The following is a 26,308-nucleotide window of genomic DNA, read 5'->3' on the forward strand; positions in this document are numbered from 1 at the left end:
CACACATCTCCATGTATTTGTTCTACCTGTTGTACTTGTCTACCTGCCATATTGCCGTGCTACAAATCTTTTCTGAGTTATTTTGAGCAACTTGACTGGGAACTTTAATATAAATGTATTTCTTACACCATTCTTTGGTTATTTCCCCTTTGGTGCGTAACACAGGCCATTAGGAGACGTGGCACAGACTTTTTGATTGTGAACAGTTACGCTCCATTATGAAGTGTTTGCTCTGCTGCAAATGATGTTATTTTTTCTGCTTTTTGCAGGACCCTGCGGGAATATTTGAACTGGTGCAGGTTGTTGGAAATGGGACATATGGACAAGTCTACAAGGTTTGGACACCTCTTTATTTTGTGATGCCGTTGTTGATAAAGCTGTTTTTTCCTAAAGCCGAAATGAGCACCCGTTAGGAACCGGACAGCATTGTTCCAGTAATAGCCTGCTTTGTCTTGCTGTCTCTTCTGCGTAGTGCAAAATGGTGTCAGCTTTGAAACTGTGCCCCTTCCTCCTGACCCGTTTTCACGTCTCTGCTGCAGGGTAGATAACTGCCTTGGCTCCCGTACTGACTTCCCTCTGCCCTGCTTTTTCTGTCCTGTGCTTATTTTTCTCTTCTTCAAAATTATTTAATAGGCGGCTGGCACAAATTAACATCAGTCATGGCTAAATTTGGCTTGGATTGTGTGGTGAGCCCAGCACAGGCTAAAACACCAGAGCTCTTCAAGACGGGCGTGAATTGACCCTGCTCTGTGGGCAGGCTACCAGGTTTTTGGTTTCCATTATTACCTTTGTCACTGTGGTATCAAAGCAGCCCTACCAGCAAACTAGAGCAATTAAACCTTGTCTGCCGTAATATGTTATGTTCGTTTTGACTGAGGTATAGGAATAAGGCTAGAAAAGTTTTCTTTGATTGTGAAGCCTTTCCTAAGAGTGATGTAAGAGGGAATAAAATAGGGAAATGAGCCTGCTTTGCTCTGATTTGGAGAAATAAGACAGAGGAAGGAAAAGGCCGTGCTGCTGGACCGCTGGAGGTAGAAGGGAAGAGTGACGGCACTGGAGGAAGCTGTGTGGCATTGCTTCTCCCTCAAACCCCACTGGTGGCAAGCTCCCGCATCACGAGCCTTTGCCTCGATGCCAGCCCTTCCTGCACTGGTTCCCTAACGCTCAGAAATGCAGGAGGGCTCTTTGTCTTTCTGTGATTGCAGTGCATTGAACACACCTTGCATTTCAGAGTCCATCCTCTGGTGTCAGTTTTGCTGTGATTGCATTTTGAAACTGTAGGTGCTTTCTCAAACATTCAGGAAAATCCTCTGCAGAAGCACGTTTGAGGGGTTTCTGCTTTCCCATATACATTTTAATGTTATTTTCATGTCAGAAGCAGAATCTTTCTCATATAACTTTTTGTCTTGCTGCGATTAAGCCTGCGCTGTTTCTGACGTTATCATTCACATACTGAGGTCAGTACTATTAAATTGAAAACAGAGATTTAAGGGTTCATACGGGCAGTTCAGAAGCCGGGAAGCATTTAGGGGTGCTGTAATCGGTAGAATCATAGACATTTTTGCCTGTAAAAGATCCTAAAGTTCCCAAAGAGCCTCCGTACAAGTTCCCTTTCTTTTCATGTCTGGATTTATTTTATATTGGGAGAGAAAAAATTCAATCTAGTCATGTTTCAAGGGTGTTGAGAGTGAATCAGCTGTTTAATCATGGCAGCACCAGGAAGGAGCAGCAAAGCTTGCTTCTCTGCCGCTAAAGAAAATGCTCGAAGCGATCCCGTGGTTCACTTGAATGTCAGCTGCCAAAACGCATAAGAAATATTGACAAAGAAAATTAAAAATCGTACCCAAAGGCTACTCCCTGCTGAGCACACGAGACCAGGGTCTGGCAGCTCTGGGTAACGAGCGCTTTGGATCTTGGAGCTGCTGCAACACCACTGCTGGGCACGGGGAGCCAGCCTCTCGTGGGCTGAGAGCACGTGAGGGCGCCGTGGGGAAGCTCCGTGCGTGTGGTGGAGAGAGAGGGCCTGCGTGCAGCCCCTCACCCAGAATGAGGGCTTTGCTCATACAAATGTGGGATCCAGGAATGCAGGGTCTTCTACTGGAGCCTGATTAGGGGATGGAGCTGCTCTGTGCGGGAGGAGGAGTGCATGCTGTGCGGCAGACCAACGCAGGTGAGGACGGGCTCAAAGAGCACGCTCCAGACCGCAGCCAGCTCGGTCTACACTGCCAGCAGCTTCTGCACGGTCCAAAGCCCCTGTGTGTTTGGAAACACCTCCGCAGGAGATGCTGAATCCCAACTGAATGTACTCAGGAAGCACCTCTCTGGTGCTGGCCTTGCAGCCAGAAGAAATATCTGTTTTCTTTGAAGGAGGGCAGCTGCAGCGAAACAACAGCGTCTGAAGGGACCGTAAAAAGTTAGGCAATGGTGTTTGCTTTGCTTTTTCACTGCTGTATAGTATGTCCTTTGATCTATGCAATGTTGGGAGTGATGGAGTGTATTGGGGAACACTGGAATCATTTTGTAGTTTGTCTAGGTCGAGTATAGGCTTGAGATTGTAAATATTGAAGTTATTCTGTATTCCCTGTTGTCTGCGTATATAGTCAGGTCATTAGCACATGTTTTTATTCTTCAGAGGCATCAGAATCTTCCACACATTCAGAAATAGATACACAGAGTAGTGCACATAATCAAAGTAAAGCTTATTTCAGGCTAAATAAACAGTGTTCAGAATTACTAAATTGCTCGGTTGGCTCTGGCGATGACTCATAAGGCTATGTGTTTTAATGTATGCAGCTCCATAAAAATGAAAATAAAACTTAGAGGATTCATCATTAGATTTAGAAAACAATGTTTAACAGATTTATTGAAGGAGGATATTGTTCGTAGTGAATCATTCTAGACTGGTTCCAGGTCATGTCCTTTTAAATGACACGGAAGGGGTATAAATTGTACCCGTGATAGTGCTCGAGCTGTCTAGAAACATTATAAAGTTGGGATTTGCATATAATAAGTGCTTGAAAGCTAGCAGATTTTTTGACAATTTATGAAGTAGTAGGATGTAAACATGCCAGTAGTAGCAACTTCAGCCTTTTGAAAACTATGAATTAGGTATTAAAAAGGGGAAGGAGGAGTTTGAGAGCATCCCATCCCCTGCACTGCTCTTTGCTTGGGCCCCGCGGGCTTTGTCTGCCCCGCGAGGCCCCGCAGAGACTGTGTGGGGCGGGTGGGCGGCTCTCCAAAGGGCAAGGGCCAACGTTTTTGGGGAGCTGCTGATCAGCAAGGACCTTCGGCTGGGTCAACGATGATTTGCATCGCCCAACTGCCATGTCGTCTGGGAGGAAGTGAGATTGCTGGATTGTCACCCGCAAGCTCTTGGGTTTCGCTTCCCCGCTGAGCTGCGGGCCCCTTGCCTTGCGTCTCCTTCCACAGCAGCCTGGGCAAGTGCTGCCAGGTGTCCTCTGGGGTGGCAGTAGAGCTGTAGAAGGCACCGTAGGTTTAGGAGTTGCCACCTCTTTGGTTTGCTGGTAGTCACTGTATTATTGTTACACCGTGGTGTGCTGCTAGAGGTGGTACCTTTGCAAGCATCGCAGAGTCAGTGGCTGTGGGATCGCTCTCAGTGAGCATGAGGCTGCATCTTGCAGCAGAGACCTACTCTGGGAGAGACTTTAGGACTCTTAGTTTATTGATTCTTGGTGGTTTTGGTTAACAAGATAGAGAATTCACTCCTTGTCCTACTAGTTCAGCTGTACTCTGACAGCCCTCAGCCTTCTAAGAAAGTTTTCACGGGCCAAATGAGGTCATCAGCAGCATCTGTGCAGTGAGCTTGTGTTCTGATGTTGAGAGGCACCTGTTGAGGGCTTCTGACTTCCTCTGTCCTAACAGTGTGGATTATCCCTTTTGTGGGGCCAGCGTTTTTGGGTGGCCCAGCGGCTTTGGCATGTTCTGGGGGGTGACGTTTTTTGGAGCATGATCTTGCAGGCACGATGGTGAACCATGAAACATTTGCAGCTGTTCGGTGGGTGGAATGGTTGTACCTCTAAAGAGTCTGAGGGCACAGAGAGCTTGGGAGGAGTGCTCTGTTTTGGGACCGTGGGGTTTGAAAGGGAAGATGTGGACTTCCAGTAATGCAGCTGATGAAAACGAAGCAGTGCTGTTGCTGAGGCTTAGTGGAGAGTGGAAGCAGTACAGCCCTCCCGTAGTCGCTGCACAGCCACTATCTTTATTTCTGTGTAGTCACCTAGGACCTCGGATACACAAAGGAAGCAAGTCTGAGCGAGGAAGTGCCTCTTCTGGTTGGTAATACAACTGCTTCTTGGCACTGAACCGTGCTTCAATTGTTGACATGAGTTATGAGTTACTCCGCTGTTAATGTACGTGGCAGGGGGGTAATGAAGCACAAATATGACTTTTCTGTTTATCTTAAACAATTTGGAAGTCTGCTGAGTCTCCTTCATAACTCATTTCATTGAGTCGTTGGCTGAAGTAGTTGAGAGCAAGGGGAGGGGGAAAGCAACGTGGTTTTTTATCGAGGAAGGTTTGGTGCTCCATGCAAAGAATCACCAGACCATGCTAAATTATGAAGTGTGGAAGTCTGTGGACTGCATTCGAAACCTTAATCTATGGCAGTGCCTCAGGCACTTAATGGAAAGCTGAATTTAAGAAACGTCTCCATTATGTCCAGTGCGATCCAGAAGGCCTTGAGTAAGATGAAAACTTCAAAGCATCTCTTCTGGGGGTTGTCAGAAGCGGGCACCTTCTGAGGAATGTTGCTCAGGGCTGAAACGGAATCTCAGAGTCTGCAGACTGCTGCAAACAGAGACATTAAAATGCCATATAGTCTTAGGGTGTTTTGTTATCGTTTGTGGTCAGTTATGGTTTTAAAGGCAACCATAGCCTTCAAGGCACTGAGGTTTTCGTAAGTCGAGTGGGGAAACTGCTTGTTCTTCATGGAAATGATAGAATGCTGCTTTCTGTTCCACCAGCAGTTGGTACAAGTGCTTGGTTGTCTATTCATTTGCTTTATTTGGTTTGTAGCTGATCAGCTTGTCCCCCTGAAAAGCTAGTTAATTGTAGGTAGGAGTGTATAAAAAAAGTACTGCTGCGGCGTATTGGGGGGGTCATCAAGTCATTGTGTGCATCCTTGGTTCAGCAGTGTGAGCAGCTAAGGGAGGTGAGCTGCTAATCCTGGCAGCGGGGTTTCCTTCAGGAGTAAGTCTGAGCTTAGTGTGTGCTCGTGCTGTTGTCTTGAGATCTGAAATGCTGTCGTGCTTATGAACAGGTTGCCCTGGAAGCCTAATATCTAATGGTTGTAATAACATTAAATACATGGTTGGGTGTTTTGATATTTAACTCGTGCCTCTGATTTGTAATAACACCTGTGAAATACCTACTGGATGTGTTTGTTCCTCCTTTCTCAGTTGCCTACAGCTCCTAAGTACCTTCACGTAGATGTCCACGTGCTTTATTCAACCCTGGAATTTAAAATAATGGATCATACATGTGAAATTAATCAGCAAGTCATAAAGTCTTGGTTCTGGTTAGTGAATATTTTAGAGGAATTCAATTAAGATTCTTAAATGTAGGGTTAGTTTATCAAAAATAGAAGAGCAAGGATGTGAAAAATCCTCTCAGCTGAGAAGTGCTTCTAATACAGTAAAGGCCGTTTGACTGAGCAGAGCAATGCACAATAATTAGATGTGCCACATCAGCCATTAGAGAATAGTAAAACCTTTGCAAATAATTTGTTGTCAGGCCTGCTGCTCCCATCTCCTCCGTGTTTTTGACTTGAATGTCCACCTGGGAGAGCATAGTGCATTTTTGTCATAATCTGGTGGCATTTTGAGCTCAGATGTTGGCACTGGGGCATGCTATTTTGAAGGTAAGAGCACATGCTAAAAATGCACTGGTGACAACACCACGCACAGGAGGAAATAATAAGTTCAGCCTCTTAATTTCCCTGCTCTAGCACATCGCTGGTGACTTTGGTTTCAGTCCCTCCTACTGCTCGGCAGCTTCTGGATTAATGCCCACATGAAGATATGGATCAGAGGGACCAGCACTTTGCGTGCTTGAGTTGTACCATGCCTCACCTACCCTGAAACGTTTATTGTCTGTGTTATCTCTTCCGTAGAAAGAATTAGCGGAATTAAGGGAAAGCTTAGGAGAAATAGTCTTTGTGCAGCCCAAAAAACGTCTCAGGGCATGTAACGAGCTATTGGGGTGAATGAAGGAAACAATGTCCCTTGGTTTTAAACAGCACAAAATCTAGTGTTTGGTTTCTAGATGTTTGAATCCTGTTTCAGGCTAGCTTTAGTAACTTTCCTTATTTCTGGATGAGTCACAGACCTATGGAATAGATGTCAGTCTGAGCTGCAAAACGCGCATGGTTCGTTCTGCCCCAGCGAAATGCCGTTGCAGCAGAGGTGAGCTCGCACTCACTCCCCCTGTTGAGCCCCTGTCCTCGTGTAGAGCAGTCCTGAGATAACACTGTAAGAAGCACTAGTAATGTCAGCTAGTACATGTAGCTGTCAAGGTATAATTTTGCCCTCTGATGGCCACCCAACAGCAATTAAAAGCACTTCCATGCCTGTGCCAGGAAGGTTTCATATGTGGTCTGTTCTTGCACTCAGTGACGCTTGAACACGCTGCCACCGATCCCTGCAGCTTCTCTGCCTTGCTCCCCAAACACAGGAACACTGATGGGGATATTTTGGGGTGCCACAGCTCTGGTGCACCGCCACACACAGTGCTGGGCACAGCCGGGGTCTTCCTGCAGGGCTCGGGGCCAAGCAGGGCCATGTCTGGCCACAGCACAACTATTGAGGCTGCAGCTGCCCAGACGGACAGCAGCAAACCCTGGTCGGGCAGTTGGTAATCCTGCCCTTCCGCGGCATTTGTGAGGAAACGGAGCTGAAAAGCCGGCTTTCATTGGGAGCTCGGGTCGGACGGCTTGCCCAGTCAGTAGACAAGGCGCAGGTCAGCCCCTCGTCTTGCTGTGATGCAGTTTCCAGTAAGCGGTTTTACGTTGTAATGTCCATAAGCGTGGTCAAATCCTTCTCCTGTCTGGTGTTCAGCTGTTCTCAGGCTGCTGGCCAGTGTTAATTCTCCTGGCCTGTGCAGAACTGTGAATACGGGTCTTGAGAATAAAATTCAAGAAGAAACTACTCAGCTGTTTGTAGTATGCTTTCTTATTTTTAAAGCCTCTGTGTGTTCTCATCCTGCCCACATAACCTACCAATGTCATGAGATTCCTGAAAGGCTTTTAAGATTTGTTTTAGAAGCGCCTTTTCAAAGGCCTGTCTCATCTCCTTCTTTTTCCCCAACAAAGCGTGAAGGCTTAGAAACTTCTGAGTTCTTAGGAAAAAACAAGCCAGAAGATGTCCTTTCTGGCAAACTTTGTGGCCTTTTCAGCCCCTACACAAGTGATCGTATGAGCCAAGATGTAAGGCCAGCACGTGGTCTGTGCCTGTGCTGTTAGGCACTCCCATCATGTAAGAAGAATTTCTCATAAAGGCAAGAGAGGGGTTGACGTGGGCAGCTGTAGCTCAGGAGATCTAGTTTTTCTTCTTGCTCCAGCCTGTCATTTTCTGCTACTTAGTCTGTACGAGCGGTATTTTTTGAGGAGCACTGCTGCCTTCTACCCCTATGGAAGAGCCAGGCTGTGGGGGCAAAATTGCACAGAGAAATTCCTCCTGTGCTGTTTCTTGCCCAGGCTTTAATAGGGTCATCCAAGGCTCTGAGCTGCCTTGAAACTCTGCTTTCTTGAAAGCACATAACGATTCATAGAATCATTAAGGTTGGAAAAGCCTTCCAAGACCATCTGGTCCAACCATCGCCCTACCACCAATGTCACCCACTTAAACCATGTCCCTAAGCACCACGTCCAACCTCTCCTTGAATGCCCCCAGATGGTGGCAGTCCTTATTTTTTGCAGTGTTTTGGGGTTCTCTTTGAAATGAATTAGTGTACCTAGGGAGCTGACTGGGGAGAAGTGGATAGCAGCCACTTACTGAGCATCGTGCCGTTTGGAAACGGTTTCATCCGAACCAAAACCCGTTGAGTTCAACAGAAACAGTGGAAAAAAATTAAGAAATGAGTTGGCTTTCGTTTGGAACCCTTGCTTCAGAAACATCAAAACACGGCATTTCGTTTGCTTCATTCTTCTAAGCATACACTTTAATTTAGCTGGATATTTAATATTTCATGGATTGTCTTTAGTGCTGCGCGTTCTAAAGGAAGGCGCCGTCATACTGAAGTAATTTGGCATCGCCAGAATAAATATGTAAATATTAATGAACTCTTACAGTTCTGAATTTCCATCTTATAAGGAATGTTTACAACTGAAAGCGAGAGCAGTTGGCAAAATACAGGCATTTTGTGGAGTTTTACTGAATACTGGAATTGTCTGAATTCCATTTTCTGGCTCTACAGTTACTCACTTGCTACATTTGTTACCAGCAGTTTTGATGTCATTTTTTTTCTTTGTGCAAATATTTTGAGGAAAAGGGCATAAAAGAGATGTGTGGTTGCCTTCTGAAAATACGAATATTACTGAACTTATGGAACTTTCTAGCTTTCTTATTTATTATTATAAATTTTGGCATGGAATTTTTTTCCTGGTATTTAAAAATAATGGCAAAAGAATAACCAATTTACTCATTTTTTTCTGCCATGGCAGATTTGTCTTCTCTTGTTTTATTCTTTCCTTTAAACCTGTGAACAATTATACTAAAATATGCAACAAAAACAGTATAAAATAAATATGCCTATGGTTTAGATAATGGACTCTGTAATGTATTATTTAAACAGATTGTCCATGATGTCGTCGTGTAACATGGAAAACAGAGAAGAGCCGGGAGAAAATTTCTTTGCTTTAATATTTGCTTTTTGCAGTCTAACATGAAATATTTATCGCGAGAGGCTTCTTTGCGCCCAGCAGCCAGATAACATCAGCAGACACCTGGTTTCCCTTTATTGATATCGGAGGCAGAGTTAGGTGCTGCAGACCTTTGGTCCCTGTGCCGAGGTGCAGGATCCCCGCTGTGCACCACTTGCTGCTGGGGGAGCTGAGCCCGGCCGTGCTGTTTGCCCTGCAGAAGAGGACGGGCAGCACTGACACGCGGCTCGGGTGCACCGCTCCGTTCCTCCTCCGTGACCCCTTTTTGATGAAGGGCGAGTTGTTTCCAGAAGCCCAGGTTTTGTCGTCTCTCCCGGTGGAAGGCAGCCAGCCTTCTGTGGGGCAGCAGCCGTGCCAACACTTGCTGCCTGTGCTGTGCCCGGCGAGCCGGCAGCTGCCGAGCCCTGGGCTGCTCGGGCATCACGGGCAGTGCATGCCAGGGACATACCGTGTTCAGGAGACACTGGGCTTCTTGTGCATGTGCAGCTCAGCCTAAAGAGGCCTGGCGTTTCCCAAATGCACTGAGCTCCTGCTCACGTGGTGGTGAGGAGGCTTGCACATGTACAGGACGTGTCGGATTTCTGGATGCCCAACCGGGACTGTTTCCTTGGCAGAAAAAGAGGTTGGACCTGGAGAAACTACGCGTATTGTAGCCTGCTCTCCCTGAATATGGAGAGAGGATGAAGGAATAAAGAGATGCACCAACCTTCCTTTCTCCTGGACGCTTGAAAGACTTTAGTCAGAAATGTTTTGAATAAAGGAAGTTGCAAAACAAAGGCTGGAAACTCAGGTCTCTGATCCCGCAGGCTGGCGAGTAAAGGTTAGAGAGAGAGAGGGTTTAGGATTCACCCTTTCCTATCTCACTGTCTTCCTTTCTTTGTAACGTGTCAGATTTTAGGTACCCACCTGGTAAAAGACCTTGCATGGTCCGTGTTCGTGGCTTGCGTGTTGAAATTAGAGTACTTTCATGTTGGCACAGGAATCTGCACCTGCAGACACGTGTGTGATCAGGTAGGGGCTGAGCTCTTTGTAGGTTTGCAGAGCCCCTAATAATGCTTTCGTGAGGCTGGTCAGAATTGCAACAAATTCTTGGTTAGTTCATGTAACGTTGTTCAACTGCTTCTTCCAAATTCACAGATCTCTGGCCAAGAATGAAAGAAAACGTCCTGTCAGCCCAGGGTGAATCTCGGAGCCCGCGTGGCACTTGTCCTGTCTGCCCTGCAGATGGGTTTTGAATGTCAGAGCGAGGAAAGGCAGCTTGGCTTTCTGAGCTGTGGGAGCTGCAGCACCCTGCACTGCTTACATTACGGAGTCCTGGCTGGTCTCTCTCTGTTGATGTGATTAGTATTAAAGAAATCCTTTGTATTGCAAAGCTGGGTTTCTAGGCTGACTCCGACAGGCTTGGCGAAGGCAGCGCTGAGCTCTCCCATGGGGCTGGGGCCGAATGGGGACTGTAGGCGCCAGTGGGGTTTGGGATGGGGACGGCGCAGTGATTATTAATGGGGAGCGCGGCCGGCTGAGTCCTGTTGTGTGTAAACACTGCCCGAACTTCCAGAGGGGTGGTTCTTTCCAATTCCTGGTGCTTGTGTGCCAGCAGTGGGTTTTCCTTCCTTTCTGGCTTCCTGTACTGCCAAGCAAGCAACATGAATGTCATTACACAGTGCCCTGCTATCTACACTGTTTGCTTCTTGTAGTCATTGTGTGATACGAAAAGTCCCCAGGATTGCATGATGCACGTTCGCTCCCAGGGATCTCCTCTAAACCTGGGCAGGACCAGGAAGAGAAATGGGGAAGCTGCTGCTTCTGCATTTTTCACCCCCTGGGGCTGGCTGCTGCTGTCTGTGCTCTTCCCTAGGTGTTTGCAGAGGGCTGCGATCTGATAAGCCGGGGCTGGCTCGTGGCCTGGCTGCCGAGGAGGAGGAGGAGGAGGTCTGTGTTTGTGCATCAGCACCCACTGAAGGAAGCCTTATGAGCAAGCAGGGTTTGAAAGACGTGAGATGACGGAGAGCTTTGCCTCTGGATTTCTTTTGTTTTCCCCATTATTCTCTTAACTTTATCTCTGTTTACCATCAGTGTAGCCATTCATTTCTGCAGATGGGCTTCTGAGGCTTGGTATTTCCAACCCGCTTGCTCGGGGCTGCTTTGCATGGGTGCTGGTGCTTTTACGTAACTGGGTGTGTGTGTGGAGCTGGTGATGAAGCAGAACAACAGCACTCTTGAGGTTTGGCAGAAAATAGTTTCTTACGTTATTACTCTTGACTTTTTCTTCTTGGCAAAAACAAAAGGAAGCTTTAGCAGGTAGGAGGTTGCTGCCTTGCCACAGAAACATGTTCTCACATACGGCTGCTGCAAGGGCAAAACCACCAGCCGGACCCAGCCCTAAGTGTGGCCGACGTTTGCTGTCCCAGTTAGCAACCAAAACCCTGCTCTCACTGATCACGAGACATGAATATTATTAACCTTACACCACTCAGCCTTCTAATCAGTGCTCATTGCTGGCTTTCTTAAACCAATCTTTTTGGGGGGAAGGATGGGGGGGGCAGAAAAAGCTGGTAACTGAACTAAAGGGGAATTTCCAAAGAACTCACCATTAGCCTCTCTCTTTATTTTTTAAAGCCCCTGTGAAACTACAGGGCCAGAGTTTTGTGAAAGATGGGCGCTTTTGGAAAATCATGTCCAGTACGGCCAGATCAGTGAAAGGGAGGTGATGAGCAAAAGCAATGCAGGCCAGCGAGCGTGTCCACGCTTGACAAAGCTGGGCTGGAAATACATTTCTAATTTAACTGGGGCAACCATGTATGCCAACCAGGTCTTTAAAAATAATTATTTGTTGGGTTTTTTTTCCCCAGCCTTTTGCCCATGGTGTCATTTGTTTTACCTCTTCAAAGTGGATGTAAAGTGCTAACAGCAACATGATAGTGCTCACCTTTTTCTCGTTTGCTTGCAAAGTGGCAAAAAAGAATCAGTGCTGGGGAGCCAGTGCTAAAGGTAGCTCTCTGACTGATTTCAAAACCCCTTCCCATTTGGCATTTGGGTTTCTGTAACCCTTCCTTTATTGAATATTACCTTCTTGTGCAAACTGATGTCAAAAATATGTATTTTCTGTAAGTTTCACTGGTACAAACTAGAAAGCACTCTTGTAGTGCTAATGCTAAGACCAAAAGAAAGTAGCCTGTAAGCGCTGATGTTATATGGGTTTTTATATTAAGGTGAATTCTGAAGTCATTTAAACCTCCTGGGTTTTGAGGAGAGACAACATTGTAAAACTAATAAGTGGAGTTGCTTGGAAGTTTGTCCTTTCTTATCCAGTTCTTCGTCTCTGTCCTCAGCAGTCCCAGTTCCTTTGCTGGGTCCTTCAGGGTCTCTGCTAGCGTGTGTGCCCATGGCCACCACCTCTGCTGCCACGCTGCGGCTGGCTGCAGGCGTCTGGCGGGCAGCATGGAGCCTGCTCTGCCACCCTCATCTCTGGAGGGTGTCAGCTGTGTCTCTGTTTTTCGGAAAGCACTTAGGATTTTAATCATCTCTGTGACTTCTGCCTGTCAGTTTTGGTTGATGTGGGCTGGCAGGAGAAAACATGGGTGGATGCAAGGGCAGCACAATTGTCTGAGCCCAGCTTTGTCAAGAGACCAGGCTGAGCTCTTTGATACTGGAGGAGAGCTTGCAGCTCTGTGTAATTTCATGTCCCTCCCTGCACCCAAAGGTTCAGAAACTAGAAGGCAACACAAAACACTCAGGAGATGGGTTTGCCTAGCATTTATGATATTTAAATATGTGCATGGGCAGTGCTGCAGGGTTTTAGCTGGCCCTGCAGATTTTTTCTCCTGTGCTTATTACCAGATTTATCCTGAGGAGCAATGAGCTGTTGGTGGTGTATTTTGGCATCTGGATGTGGATGACAGAATATGCGAGGAAGCTGCAAAAGGAAGTTATTTTGAAACTGGTGGATGGTTAAACTTTCAGAGTCAGATTTAATGTGAACACAATTAGAAGAAGATGTTAAAGCAGGGGTGCCAGTTTTTTAAGCTTGTATTATATACATAAAGCAGGTTATAGATATGCTATTCAACATTTCTCTGGCCAGCTTCCTGCACTAGCTGGATGCTTCGTGGAATGTTTAGGTTGTTTTGCTGTTCTGTTTTTTTCTTTCTTGACAGCTGCTTTGTGATGGGCTGCAGCTGGCTGGACAGGCTATTGCAAGCAAGCAGATAGCATTCAGAGCTGGGAAAAGGAGAGCTGGGCTGGAGACTGAATCACAAGAAGGGTTCTGGTGCAGCTTCACTGACACTTGTGGTTTCCTGGGCTGAGCCAGAGGATTTCGATCTTACGGTTTTGAAAATCTGTGTGTGCGTGCACACGTTTGTCCATGCTGCCTTGGACCCCGTGGCATTTGGTGTTGTACAGGTTTGCAAAGAAGCCATTCCTGTCTGGGAAAGTTTGATACGACATACGTGAGTGAGAGGAAAGGGATCAAATGCATATGCCAGTGAATGTGTGCGTGTCTGTAGTCAGTGAGGACTGCAGGTGGTGTTCCCATCCTGCTGGCTTCAGTGAGGCAGGAGCACGCCCGAGAGCTCGAGGCGCTCAGCGGACAGCTTCGAACCGCGCTGAGCTGAGTAAACCGGGCGGGTATACACGGGGCAAGGCAACGAGACCAGAGTTCAGAAATCTGGTAAAGCTCTTCAGCGGTTAATACAGGAAACTCTCGGTCCCTTTGGTGACCGACTCTTCAAACGGTTAGCTGCTGCTTGTGTTCTGTACGCGCTGGCAATTGCCCGTCTGCGTTGCTTAAGGTTCTGCGGTTCTTCAGCTGTGATGTGTTCAGCTATTTTGGTGAAATTCTTCTGCAGGGGTGGTTTTGTGTTTGCTTGTTTTTCCACTCAAGAGCTCGCCGTTCATTTCTCTCTGCTGTGATTGACTTCGATCCCTGCAGAAGACTGGAAGGCAGGGCGTTGGAAAGGAACTGCTCAGAGCTGGTGAGGAGCTACTGCTGCACGTCTGACCCACGGTGTGCCTGAGCAGGGCCTCTGCTGCCTGCTTCTGCTGCCTGAGGCTGATCAGGTCAGCTCAGAAAAAGGAACACCAAGGCTCTTCTCAGAGTCGGGAGTTTTCTTTAGGAAAGTGGACTTGGAAGCTCTCCTCGTTCTTAATTACAGAAGAAAAGTTTATTTTGCTTTTAAGAATAATTAGGTAGTCAGGTTTCATTTTGGATACCAACTTGACATGGAAAATCTTTCCAAACTTTTAACTCCTATTCCCTTGCATGTTGTGGACCACCCGGCCAATAGGATTTTAGAAGGAGCAGGAACTGACCCTTTGCAAGATCAGCGCCATGCACTTCATCTCTTGCATTCAGAAGTCTGGCGACTAATGTATTTTCTTACAGACTAATTGTGCCCATTAACTCCCTATTTCTTTTCAGAGATGGTGCATCAGAACCAAATGAGAAGACAGCAAGAGGAGATGCTCTTTTTTTTCATTATGAAATGCTCTGTGAAAGCCTGTGTAGGTGTTTGGAAAATACACCCTTTCCCTAGGCAATAATCAGACCTGCTGAACTCAACAGTAGTGCTTGGTGTATTTTGCCTTCAGAATTCATCTCAGGTAAAGGGAGCTCTAGGAGGTTATTTGTTACAGAGTCCTGAAGGAAAGGCTCAGAGACCACAAGATAGAGCCAGGTGATGCCAACCAGGTTCTAGCATCGGGCTGACCATCCTGTGCAGAGCCACGTAAAGCCGCGTATCCATGCCTCTGCCATCTGTGTAAGGAAGACACCAGCAGAAATGGAGAGAAAAAGTAATTCACCATTAAAATTGTTACAACTCTCATCATCGAGGCTGGATCTGTCTGAGCTGTGCTCCCTTACTGTCCTTTTAAACAAACAAAAAAACACAACAGCAACACAGTTTTACCCCATGCAGAACCTTATTCATGCTGTGCCTTATATGCAAGAGGAAATTCAACTCAATTACATTTATCGTTCATGAGAATGGTGAAGGACTTTTTAATCATGCTTTTCAAAAACTTAGTGATGTAATTGGTGAGAAGTTAATGTGCCTTCAAAATCATATTTATGTGGGATAGAAGGCCAATAAAAGCTTGTTTACTGGCACGTGTCTGGGAAGGCTGCATTACTTACAAGGTTAAAACACGAATCTGATCACATGAGATTCGTAATTGCTTTGTGCAGCTCAACCTTCAGAGCTTCGCAGTGGCGGCGAGCCAAAAATTCCCTCCTTTGGATGCCTGCTCCGAAAGCCCGGCCACCCATCAGCTGACCCCAGGTCCGGCCCCGACTTCCTTCCAGTGGGCTGGGGCCGGTGAGGCACATCCGACCGCCCGTGACTTCATCCAGCAGAGATGTGCTGCGTGTGGCTTTTCTCTAGTGCCCTGAATTTCTGTAAGCGGATGGACGTGAGTCACTGGGGTGGAGGGGTTTGTACCTCTCCCTACACTTAACTTCTCAACAGGCCTCAGTCTACAAAATGAAACTTTTTTTTTTCCCAAAACTGTTTATTTTGCTGGATGCACAGATTTTTGGCACAGCAGATCTTTGCTGTCTCAGATCCCTACTGGGCACCGCAGGTGCTGCATGGGACAGGCTCCTGGCCAGGGCTTCGTGGCTGTGGGGCTGCAGTCAGCCAGGCTGGATGGCCACATCCCCCGGCAGGGTGACATCCCCGGGCTGCTGGGGCTGGAGACACGGCAGTGCGTCCCTGGGAGTGGTGGCATCCCTGCCCTCCTGCTTGGGTCCCTGAGGCTGGAAACATGGCAGCAGGCTTGGATGGATGTTAAGAGGCACCACGAATGTTTTAATCCGCGGTGAATGGCAAGGCTGTTGGAACCACTAGTTGTGTAAATTCTGAAATTTAGGCTCAGAAATTTTATGTCCCAGTAAGTGGAGTACGAGGAAAAGGGGAGAAGTGGCCAGCGTGCTCTTTGTGCCTCCCCTCCCATTCTCTGCACTGCCCCCAGCATCGCTCTCTAGATCCGTGTGTCCCTTTCATGTTGTTTGGGAACTTCAGGTGACAGTAGGATTTCTGCAGCATCATGTCTGCATTCTTAGCTGAATAACAAACCAGGCGAGGGTCCCTTCCAGGTTCCTCAGCCTGGCATGGAGGAGCAGGAGATGACAGCAGATGTTCTGCTGCCCCCCAGTTTCAAATAAGCTGTGGACAAGACTCCTGTTGTGTTTGAGTAGCATGGTATTTTCTGAAGTGATCAGTGTTTGGCTTGATCTTGCTAATCTCAACATGAATGACCTCTTTGAGGGCAGATTTCAAAATCCCAAGAGATCCATCTCTGGTACAATCTTACACAAGCACGCAGTAGCCTTGAGTTGTTCGTGTTTTGCATAAGGCCAGTAATCTGATGGAGTGAGTAACGTACTGATACTGCAGAAGCGTAGACACTCAAATAGATGTTTGCGAAAGGGCTGGAATTCCCTCCTTTGTTTCACTTTGTTTTCCCACTGCTCTGCAGTCAGACACAGACAAACACCAGGGAAAGCAAACAATCTGCATTGCCACTGGTACAATGGGAGGAAACGGGAACTGCACAGGTTTAAAAAAAAATGGACAGAAAAACTATTTCTGGTTGCTCTTGGGCCATGAAGGCTGTGGTACAGTCGTTTGCATCAAGAGTAAAAAAATGTCCTTTTCCTCAAGGCTGTTGTACCAATGAAACGGCTCTTGTCCATCCCTCTCCTCTAGCTGGTGTGGCTTGGGCAGAATTTCAAGTGATTGATAAAAATCATACATTCTGATCTCTTCTCTGGCTAACAGGTTGCTATTTTAGTTTACGGGAAGTCCTGTACCACTGCTGCCTTAGTTGTCTTCTACAGTGAACTCAGTTCCAGTGCTGTTGTTTTCTTTCTTGTTTCTCTAAGTGTGTGACATAAATAGGAGCACCGGGAGGAATTCCTGGGTTTTGTTGGGTTTTGTGTGTTTATTTATTTATTTATTTTAATCTTACCCCTGAAACTTATAAAACTAAAAAAATACAGAAATTATCAAACCAGTATTTTTCAGTTTGGGTGAGCATGCAAAATACTTACCTACTTCTGGGATGGGATAAAACTGGGGAGGGAGGGAAGCAATGGAAGGAGCAGAATGACCTGCACGGAAATAGGGCAGTGGCGTTTGCTGGGAAAAGAACGTGCTTTCCACTGAAAGCTCAAGTCATTTTTGCTATATACATTAGCTGACGTTTGCAAAAATACCCTTTTTAGTTTGGAATGCAGTGCTACATTTTCATTTTTTTGAATGCTTTCATTTCTATGCGCATACTATGTATCTAATATTTATTAATTTAACGTGCTTTGCCTTAAAGTGCACTGAGTGTTATTAATTAACTTATATTCTTTATCTGTCTACCAGCAAACACGTTAGATTTTACTGTTAATGGTTTACAACCTGAGTTCTGGGGCATGCTGGACAGTGTCCAGCTCCACAGGATGTCCTATACCGAAAGTATAAAATCTTGCCTGGCTCCTTGGAACACACTGACTCAGCAAGAGGAGTGGGAGTTAGCCTATGAGGGGGGATAAACCTTGAAGAGCACGTCTCGACTATTAACAGTATATTAATATTTATGTTGCTCTCCACTTCTTTGGTCTACATCCCCAAAAGACGCCAGAGACCTTGCAATAGAAGTGTCCCCAAAGCTTTATGGTGTCGGTCAGGGTAGGCTTTCGGCAGCCTGGGCTGCACGACTGAAAGGATGAAGCTGTGATCAAAGCCATAGCCACGTTCCCACCTGGCTGCTGCCCTGGCTTCTTCCTGGGGGTTAACAAAAGGCTTTCTGAAACTGGGAATTATCTGCCACAGACTGCTGTGTGCTTCTTGTTTTTCAAACTCAGCTCTCAGAATTGCTGTGGGTTACGTGTTTGTGTTTAAAATGAAATGGATCGTTTCTGGAATCCAGTGCTAGCGTTCAGCACCCTGAGCTCTTCCTCAGACCATTCACTAACAAAAACCAGCCGCAAACATACAAACCCTGCCTGCTTGTTCACACCAGCCAAGACCCCCAGGACAGCGGGATGTCTGGTGCGAGCAGCCGTGCGCTGCCAGACGGCGGCTGCGCCTGGACAGGGCAGCGTACCTGCAGGTACCTCATACGGACCATCACTTTGTTGGGGTCGCCTGCAATAGGACGTGGTGTTTCCTGGCTCCCCGTGCAGAGCATTGTTTGCCACATAGTCTCATAAAGGCTCTCCTTGCCCCACAGGATGGAAGGGGTGGAGGGGAGAGGGGCAGAAGGGTGGGGACCCGTTCTCCGGGGTGCAAAAAGCCGAGCTGGCAGCCTCCCAGCAACCGCAAGGCCTCGCGTTGGTTAGCCCGAGATGGGCTCAGGTTTCAGAGTTCATTGAGTGGGTTTTCAACAGGAAACCTGCCTGCCAAAGTGTGCTTTCAGGAGGAACGTGCAGCTCAACAGCTGAGCCTTCACCCTGCTCATCCAGAGCAGCTGGCAGCAGGCTGCAGAGGTTATCACGCAGTCAATGCCTTTGGGTAAGAAAGTCCTCCAGCCTTGAAGTCTTCCACCTCAGCCAGACAGCCTTGCTTTCAAGTACAAACCTGGAAGACACAGAGATGGCCCTAAGGGTTATGTTTGTGCTGTCTGCCAGCTCACTGGGTTCACTGGGCAGGCAGTGTAACTCCAGTGACCCTGGAGCCTGCTGCAGATGTTTTGACCAACAGCGTGAGTGATGCACGCACACGTGTGATGGCAGAGGGTGTTTGGTGTGATATTGCCCTCACCCTGCACGCGGGCAGCTTGTAACCAGCCACACAGCAAGGTAGGTCTGGGAGGGGAGCTCTCAAACCCAGCGCTCTGTGTGACCACAGCCTGGCGGTCTCAGGTCTGTGTCACCGAGAGCTGGGACCTCGGGGCTCTACCTGTAATAATGGCCCAAGCCAGGGACTCGCAATTTTTTTTGTTTGGATCCAAGAGGAAAAGGTACTGTACATAATGAAATTTTATGTAAATACACTTAATTCAAGTAAAGCCCCCTTATCAGCTAATAGCTTGACTGCTAATGCTGATACTCTTGTTTGCTCTAAATTGCATAATGTTTGTCTTGACCCTCGCTAGAGGGCATAGATAAATGATGCCTTTATCTATCTAACTCAGAAGATAAATGCATATTCACTCGGAATAACACCAAGCGATCCATCCCATTCCACACAGATCTCCCTGCAGAGACAACGTGCAGTTGGAGCTCATAAGAAACAGATCTTTGGCACAAGCATCTCCTGCAAATGTGGCTGTGATGACCAGCATGCAGATTCTGAAACGTGTCTGCTGGCCCCAGGTTTGCAGCACGTTACTGCAGCGACTAACTGGCAATTGCAGCCGACATTAAGTGGAAATATTTTCTGGGGGAGAAGAGGAATTTAGCTGGACTCGGAGCTAATGGGAGGATTCCTTCCAACTTGGCTGCCTCACCAAAATGTAGGCAGGAACTTCAGCTTTAGAAAGTCGCTGAACTTCTGAATCGTTCCAGTCTGAGTTTTGTGTGTGATGGATAGCATTTAACGCTGTATTGTGGGTGGGAGCAGGGCTGAGTTGCACATGGCTGTTGGATGCTTTGGCTGCACTCTCAAGAGACGAAACATGCTCCCAAACTGAGCATTTGGGTGAAAGATGAAACCTTGTAGTAGTGAAACAGGGGCCCACAGAGCCCTGCTGCCCTCAGTCCAGTTTCTGGGCATAAGTTTCTGGAAATAAACAACACTGGGTCTTGAACCACAGCAGGTTGGTGCCTGGTGATGGTCTGCAGAGGAGGAGCTGCTGCAGGTTGCTCAGAGGACTGGGAGTGCTGTGCCCCTTGTTCTTCCTCACGGTCTGGATTAAATCAAAAAAGACATACATTTATGTCTGGTCCCTGGAAGTAAGTGCATCTGTAGATCTCGTTCAGCTGGGCAACAGTTAAAACAGCCAGTTGCTGCTGGGAGCCTTACGCACACACATACAAAATAAAAAATCAGAGCACCACCTTTCTAAAAACAATTCAAACATGCTCAAACTTGTGGCTTCAGCAGAAGTACAAGTGTGTAAAAGTTCCCATGAACTCTGCCTAACCTCTGAGATTTATCGATAAATGCAAAAAAGTGGGGCCAGGCCCTGAAACCTTTCCTTACGTAGCCACTAGTGTGTTAGCAAGAACCCCGGGGCTGGGCTCAGGATGTTTACTGCTTTTAGAAACGTTGAGGCAAATGAACTTGAAAGAGTTCGAGGAAGCAGCGTAAAGGACCTGAGATTTTCATTCTGACTGCCAGGGTGGTCGTGGTCTCTGCCTTAAAGCAACTCAACGTGCAGCCTGTTGCCCTGCTCAGTCAATTGCACAAGCATTAGTGGTTCTCCTCTGTGAACATACATAGGTGTCCTCTTATTTGTGCGTGTTAGGGTGGTGTGAGAGGTAAGTGGAAATGATGGTCTGTGCTGTGTAGTTCTGACACGCTGTTTGGGGCATATGCTAGCAGGTTCGGAGACTTTTGAGAAGATCTGTTGCTCTACAGTGACGATGAATACTTTAGGAATATGCACAACTGTAATCAACAATAAATTTTCCAAAATGGCAGTAAAACTATCTCATTATTAAAATGTAGATATATTATCTATAGATAAATATTTAGCTGCAGTAACCAAGATAGTCTTTTTTTTTCCTGGTCTCAACACACTTCTAAACTAATTAATCCCTTTTAGATAATTTACATGAGGTTTAGATAACCTTTTCCTGAGGCTAACCTGCAGCCCTTGGCATGACCCTGCACAAGCTTCTGGGGCGGAAAAGATGAGGTTGTCCAGCTTAATACAACCAAGAACCGCGGAAAGCTCTCTTCAAAAGGTTTGATAACAGTTGTTGAGAATAAATTGTTGCCAGTTGAGAATTGGAGCAAACCAATGAGTTTTTGCTGCCCCTTTACTTTCTGATCGTTTCCTTTTGTCCTCTCAAAAAAGGTTTGGATTCTCTTGTGCATTGCCCCTCTCTCTGTTTTGTTCCAGGGTAATAAAAGGGTCTAGAAGAAGATAAGGGTGGGAATTGTGTGCAGTTAATGTAATGTGAGTCCATGTAAAGGCTGCTTTACCCAGTCGGAGGCTGCTTATCTCAGGTGAACCCCTGCAGATGGACGACAGGATGTGGGCCCATGGGTTTTTCTTGGGGAAAGAAACTTGGGTGCGAGGCAGCTGTGTGCCTGAGAGAAGGTGCAGGGCACGATCCTGCCCTCTGCACAGGCTGAGCTCCTCCCGCCCAGCCCTCGGCAGGGCTGCAGACCTGGGAGCTTTTAGGAGCGGGGGAGCAGGGTCGAGTGGTGCATCCCATGCAGAGATGCCTCGTGACCCACAAAACAAAAGGGTACGCTGTTTTCTTTCCCATAAATGCTGATTTTCCAAATCATTTTTTTTTCTGGGATTCAGCATTCTCATTTATAAAGGCAAAAGTGAGTGAGAACAGCAGGTTTGCGTGCAGTGGGAACAACCGTGGCTGCACAACAACATGGCTTTTGTGCAGAGGGACAATCTGACCAGGTCTCACCCTGAAATCAAAACTGAACACCAAGCCTTTCCTATTTCCCTACTGTGAATATTCAGCGTTGAGTATCATACTAGTGATTTATTTTTTAGTAAAGAAAAGAAACACATCCCATGCTTCTCTGTAATTATGAAAATCAGAGTAAATCCATGACGTTGTCCTCTGCACAACATCTGAGTGCATCCCACCAGCTCGGCGGGTCGTTCTGCTGCTTCGTGCAGTGCGAGCTGGAGTTAAACCAGGGTGCCAGCCTGTCTGGCATTGCTCGCCTTGTGGAAGGCCCTCTCTCGCTCTATTGCCAAGACATTCAATGCCTGGAAGCCTTCACAAACAATGCCCTCCAGCAGCGGGGCCGTGGCTGCTCCGGGGAAGCTGGCCAGCTGGGGAGAGATGGATGCCGATGTCCCTGTCCTGCTGGCGCACAGCACCACGGTGCTGCATGGTGTGGGCTTGGGGGGTGTGCGTCTGCTTCGTCTTCCTCCAACATCTGCAATCATACAGAAATCCGAGTGCTCAAGTTCATGAGAAAAAGCTTTGCAGTCCCAGGGGTGCTTCCAGGGAAGGAGGGCACTTATAAATACACAAAATCTCAGCAGGATTTAGTTTTCTGTAAAAGAAAACATGACTGTGACACATTGCCTGAGAACAAGGCATCGTTTTTCTTTGATACAAAATTGCTTAGTCGTTGAAATAACGCTCGTCTGCAATTTTGTACGATAGGACCTGGGTTTTAAAATGACATCAACCTAGCTTTTAATTTCGCAGGTGTAAATTGCACCTGCAAATCATTGTGTCTGCAAACCACAGCATTTCATGTTTGATTTCCCGATTTCCTATGGCGTACTTAACTGATGTCAGTTAGTTATTTCAATATCCAGCTTCTCAGGCACCACTATTTCAGGAGCAAAATTACAGTCTTAAAGCTTCAAACCCATTTCTGAACCTTTGATGGAAGGGAAGAGTTAGGAAGTGCAGCCAACCCTCAGTTCATACAAATCTTTTGATACAGTCCTTGAGATGAGTGTTGGGTATTGTCAGAAAACATTGTGCTTTGCATCTGTTGAGCAACTTGATCTAACCATGCCAAGAAGCTGTGCAATTTTCCAGCGAGATTCCTGGTTGCTTTTCTGAAACACATGCTTCTGAACCATAGTTTGTCAGTCTTAGCATTGAGTTTGCTCTTTTAATAGCTTTATTCCCTGTTGCCTCCTTTTTCCTAACTTTGTCTTGAAAAACTAACCACTTAGTCTAAAATTACCAGTTATCTGTCACGTGGGCTATGCCTTTTCCATGGGAGATGGATGGAGACCCATAAGCTCGTTCCACATTGTGCTCTGACAGACGAGCTAAATGCACATTTGCTGCCATGTGCATAGTTTACACACATGCTTTACTGACAGTATTCTGTTTGCCTAACAGGGTTGCCATGTTAAGACTGGGCAGCTAGCAGCAATCAAAGTGATGAATGTTACTGAGGTGAGTACAAAACCAAAAATAAAATAAAATGTTATCAAGGCGTAAAGGAAAATAAAGAATCAGAGAATTGTGAAAATGTGGGTGGCTTATAAGATGATGCATAGGTATAAATTATGGTAACTGAGCAGTGGTTTATGGTTTTTGGAGTACTGAGAGGCCTTAATACAGCCAGATTTTCAATAGTGCCTGTCTAGTGGCAACAAAGCAATAAGGGAATGCACATCTATATATTTTGATGCTCTGAAATAATGAAGAGAACTCTCTTCCTGCTTATTTCAAGTTGATTATCTGTTTGCAGAGATAGCAAGTAAAAGATTTCCTGTAGCTCTGTGCTGCCCCTTCTGTTGAAGCGCATCCTCTCCTTGCCAGCCGTTCCTCAGTGTATCTACCCTGACAACTAGCAAGCAGGAACATGTTAAAAATGCAAATGTAGCACTTTTTTATTGCCATTTGGCAGATGAGGGAAGGAGACGGGTTTAATTGGCACTGTCACTGCTCACATTTATGAGATGGTATCTGTGCTGGAACAGGGTGTCAACAAAGTAGCTAAGCATTGATTTTTGTTTCAGAGAGCAGCATGTAACGAAGCAGCTTGCCTCCTTGACACTGCATGAGCCTGAGCCCCAGAAGGGCTGGGATGTGCCTGTGTCCTCCAGCGTGAGGATATGTTGTGGTTTGGTCGGATGCATCTGTTCTCACGGACAGCCAGCTCCTTGTTCTCTCACTCTGGCAGCGTGGATGTGGTGCACAAAACACCAAGACAATGTTAGAGTCTTCCTGGGATGCTGTGGGTCATAGCCTAAAATAAGAAACAGGTCCTCTGGACCAAGTCTGCGCATGCTACAGATACATGGAGCATTTTGGACAAGCACAAGCAAGCTCTGGCTGAGTTTTTGTGTCTTCTGCTTGTTTTGGAAGACAGTGGAGCGAGTTAGCATCTGCGTGGGCATTGTCACGTAGAACGGGTCCAGGCCAGCTGTCTCTGCTGATGGTGTAGGAATCCAGCCCTGAGCAGCGACTGCTCTGAATGGCACACTGCTTTTCTGAACTTTGCTGCTGCTGCAGTCCTTTACAGAGCAGCCTGGTTTGGCTGTGGCTGCTACCTTGTAAAATAAGCATGCATAGTTGAATTCCAAGTGTTGTTCCTGTCTGTGGGTAGAGGAGGGTAGATTAGTCAGTGCTACATTAAATTGATGGAATTTTAGCTTATAGCTCTGCAGTTACATACGTCATCATGTGCTTTGCCTCAGAGACATAGCAGTCACCGAACATGAGGCTGCTGGATTTTGAGAGCGAGAAGTCGGGTTTGAGTCGCAGACAGATTCCTGGGGTCAGAGCACCTCTGTGCTCTTTTTTGACAAAGGAATTTACAGGAGAGATCCTGTCCGGGACTCAGAAGTGATCCAAAGCTGCTCTGTAGAATGTGTTCATGCTTTGCTGGGCCTGCCAGCAGTGCTTGAGGGCTGGCCAGAGATGTCACTTGTGGGCTGTCATGTTAACACAAGTGACAGTCCCTTCCTTGATGAAACAATTGAAGCAAAAACTGCAGGAAGGGAACCTTGGAAAGATTTCCTTCCCTTCTGCTATATATAACGCAGTCTCCTTTGTATGTAAGTAACAAAATGCAGCACGCAGTAATGTCTGCTTGCTTGGAAACAAAATTTAGATGGAAGACAGCCTTGTGCTTCAGCTTCAGGAATCCCCAGTGATGGACTTGCATGGTTCTGGGGACAAAGCACAGCTGCTCAGGTCTCATTTGCTGCTGCTTTGCAGGCTGGAGAGCCAGCACCATCCTGGGGAATCTGTCCCCTCGCTCGAGGGGCTGAGCAGCAACGATAACAGATCGTGCTGTTTTCACATTGAGTCGCTTAACACGAAAGCAGTTGTGACGGTTTCAGAGTCTAACAGTGAGCGTGCTGGTGCAGCCACCTAGGGGGTTTCCCTGCTGCTCTTCCCCAAGCTCTGAGCGAATCCATTTTAGCTGGACATGAGCGTTCCTGCTCTCTGACCTCGGTGCAGGGCGAGTGTGAGGCTTTCTGCTGTTATTTCCACTTCAGGAACACCAGGCTGGCTGCATTCCTGCTGCTGAGGCACAGGTTGGGAGACCCGGATCCAGTCCTCTGCTTCATCTACACTGCTGCTGCTGCACGAGGTCGGAGCTGGGTAATGCTGAGGCTGCTGCTGGATGTGCCCAGGGCATCTCTGAACCTCAGCCCTCCGCCTGTAAAATAGCAAAAACTTTCACAGCTTGGAGGTACTGAAGCCTCTCGCAGCATTAGCGGGTGCAAACTGTAACACAGAAATCCTTTCAATCTCCAGAAATTTAGTGTGATAAATTCAGCCTGCCAAGGATTCGGTATTTCTCCTGCGTTGTCAGTCTGCTCAAGTTTCAGTTATTTTCTGTTCCTTTGGGCTTGAAAAACTGGCTCGAGGCATTAAATAAAATCTTTAAAATATTGAAATCCCCGTCTTCAACGTCCTGCATATAAAAATTGCACCTGAGAGCAACATCTCACAGGGAGTTTGGCTCGTGAGAAATGGAAGCTGTCACAGTAAACCTGCTCGAGTGAGATGGGAGGCTCCCAGCCCCTGTGGTCATCTTCATCTTGGGGTGGTTATTGGATCTGATTAGTGCTGCACAGGGAGTGCTTTTCTTAGGGAGAGAAAACTTCGTGTGGTAGAAAATAGGAAGATGTTTTTAGAAGAAAAAAAAAAAAAGAAGAAACCAGGGCAAATGCAGTCTTTTTTTCCTTCACCTGTGTCCAAAGAAGTGGAGAAGAGCGGAATGCCTGGCATGGCCTCATGGTTTGGATGCCTGCTCGGAGGCTCTCCGGGTGCAGCCTCCAGGAAAAATCTCACTCAGTGGCAGGGACCGAGTCTGACGGAGCCCCATGCCAGGGTAGGTCTGTGGTGGCTGGGTCACTAGCCCACGATGCTGCTCAGTAATAAGGTCAGTGTTGTCTGACGTGGGAGAGAAGGGTTTGGAGGAGGATACCTCATACCTAGGGGTTCTGAGCTACCTCCACGCCTCTTGGATACTCTGCAGTGCGCTGCTCTCCCCCAGCATCCTGTTTTCACTACAAAGTCCAACCTAAGAAGTCTTCCAGCTAGCGCTTCATCACAACTAGTACATTTCTGCCAAAAGACTTTCACCAAATCTACATTTTTTTCCAGCAAGAAATCGTTTCATCAGCAAGCTCCTGACCAGCTCCAGCTGTGATTGCTCAGCTCCGAGATCTGAGGCACACCAGGAGCTGAGCAAATCTGCCCTGCACTGCTGTGAGCTGCAGCCCCGGGCTGCTTTCTGAAGAGCAGCAGCAGGATGCTGTGGTCACTGCGGGATCCTCTGGACATCTGTCAGGAAGTGCTGCAGTGTCACGTTAGGGGGGGGGCGCGGGGGGAGC

General features: G+C 47.0%; 1 protein-coding gene across 2 annotated transcripts in view; it reads left to right on the forward strand.

The window, feature by feature from the left end:
• Positions 1-26,308, forward strand: part of NRK (Nik related kinase) — a 100,725-nt gene that overhangs the window by 11,934 nt on the left and 62,483 nt on the right. For both annotated transcript variants that reach the window (XM_013183667.3, XM_048075270.2), the window contains exons 2-3: positions 270-335; positions 22,848-22,904. In XM_013183667.3, coding sequence (XP_013039121.3) covers positions 22,890-22,904 — 15 coding nt within the window. In that variant the 5' untranslated portion in view covers positions 270-335; positions 22,848-22,889. The remainder of the gene's footprint in view (positions 1-269; positions 336-22,847; positions 22,905-26,308) is intronic.

The sequence above is a fragment of the Anser cygnoides genome, chromosome 13 (genome assembly GCF_040182565.1).
Source record: "Anser cygnoides isolate HZ-2024a breed goose chromosome 13, Taihu_goose_T2T_genome, whole genome shotgun sequence".
Lineage (NCBI taxonomy): Eukaryota > Metazoa > Chordata > Aves > Anseriformes > Anatidae > Anser > Anser cygnoides.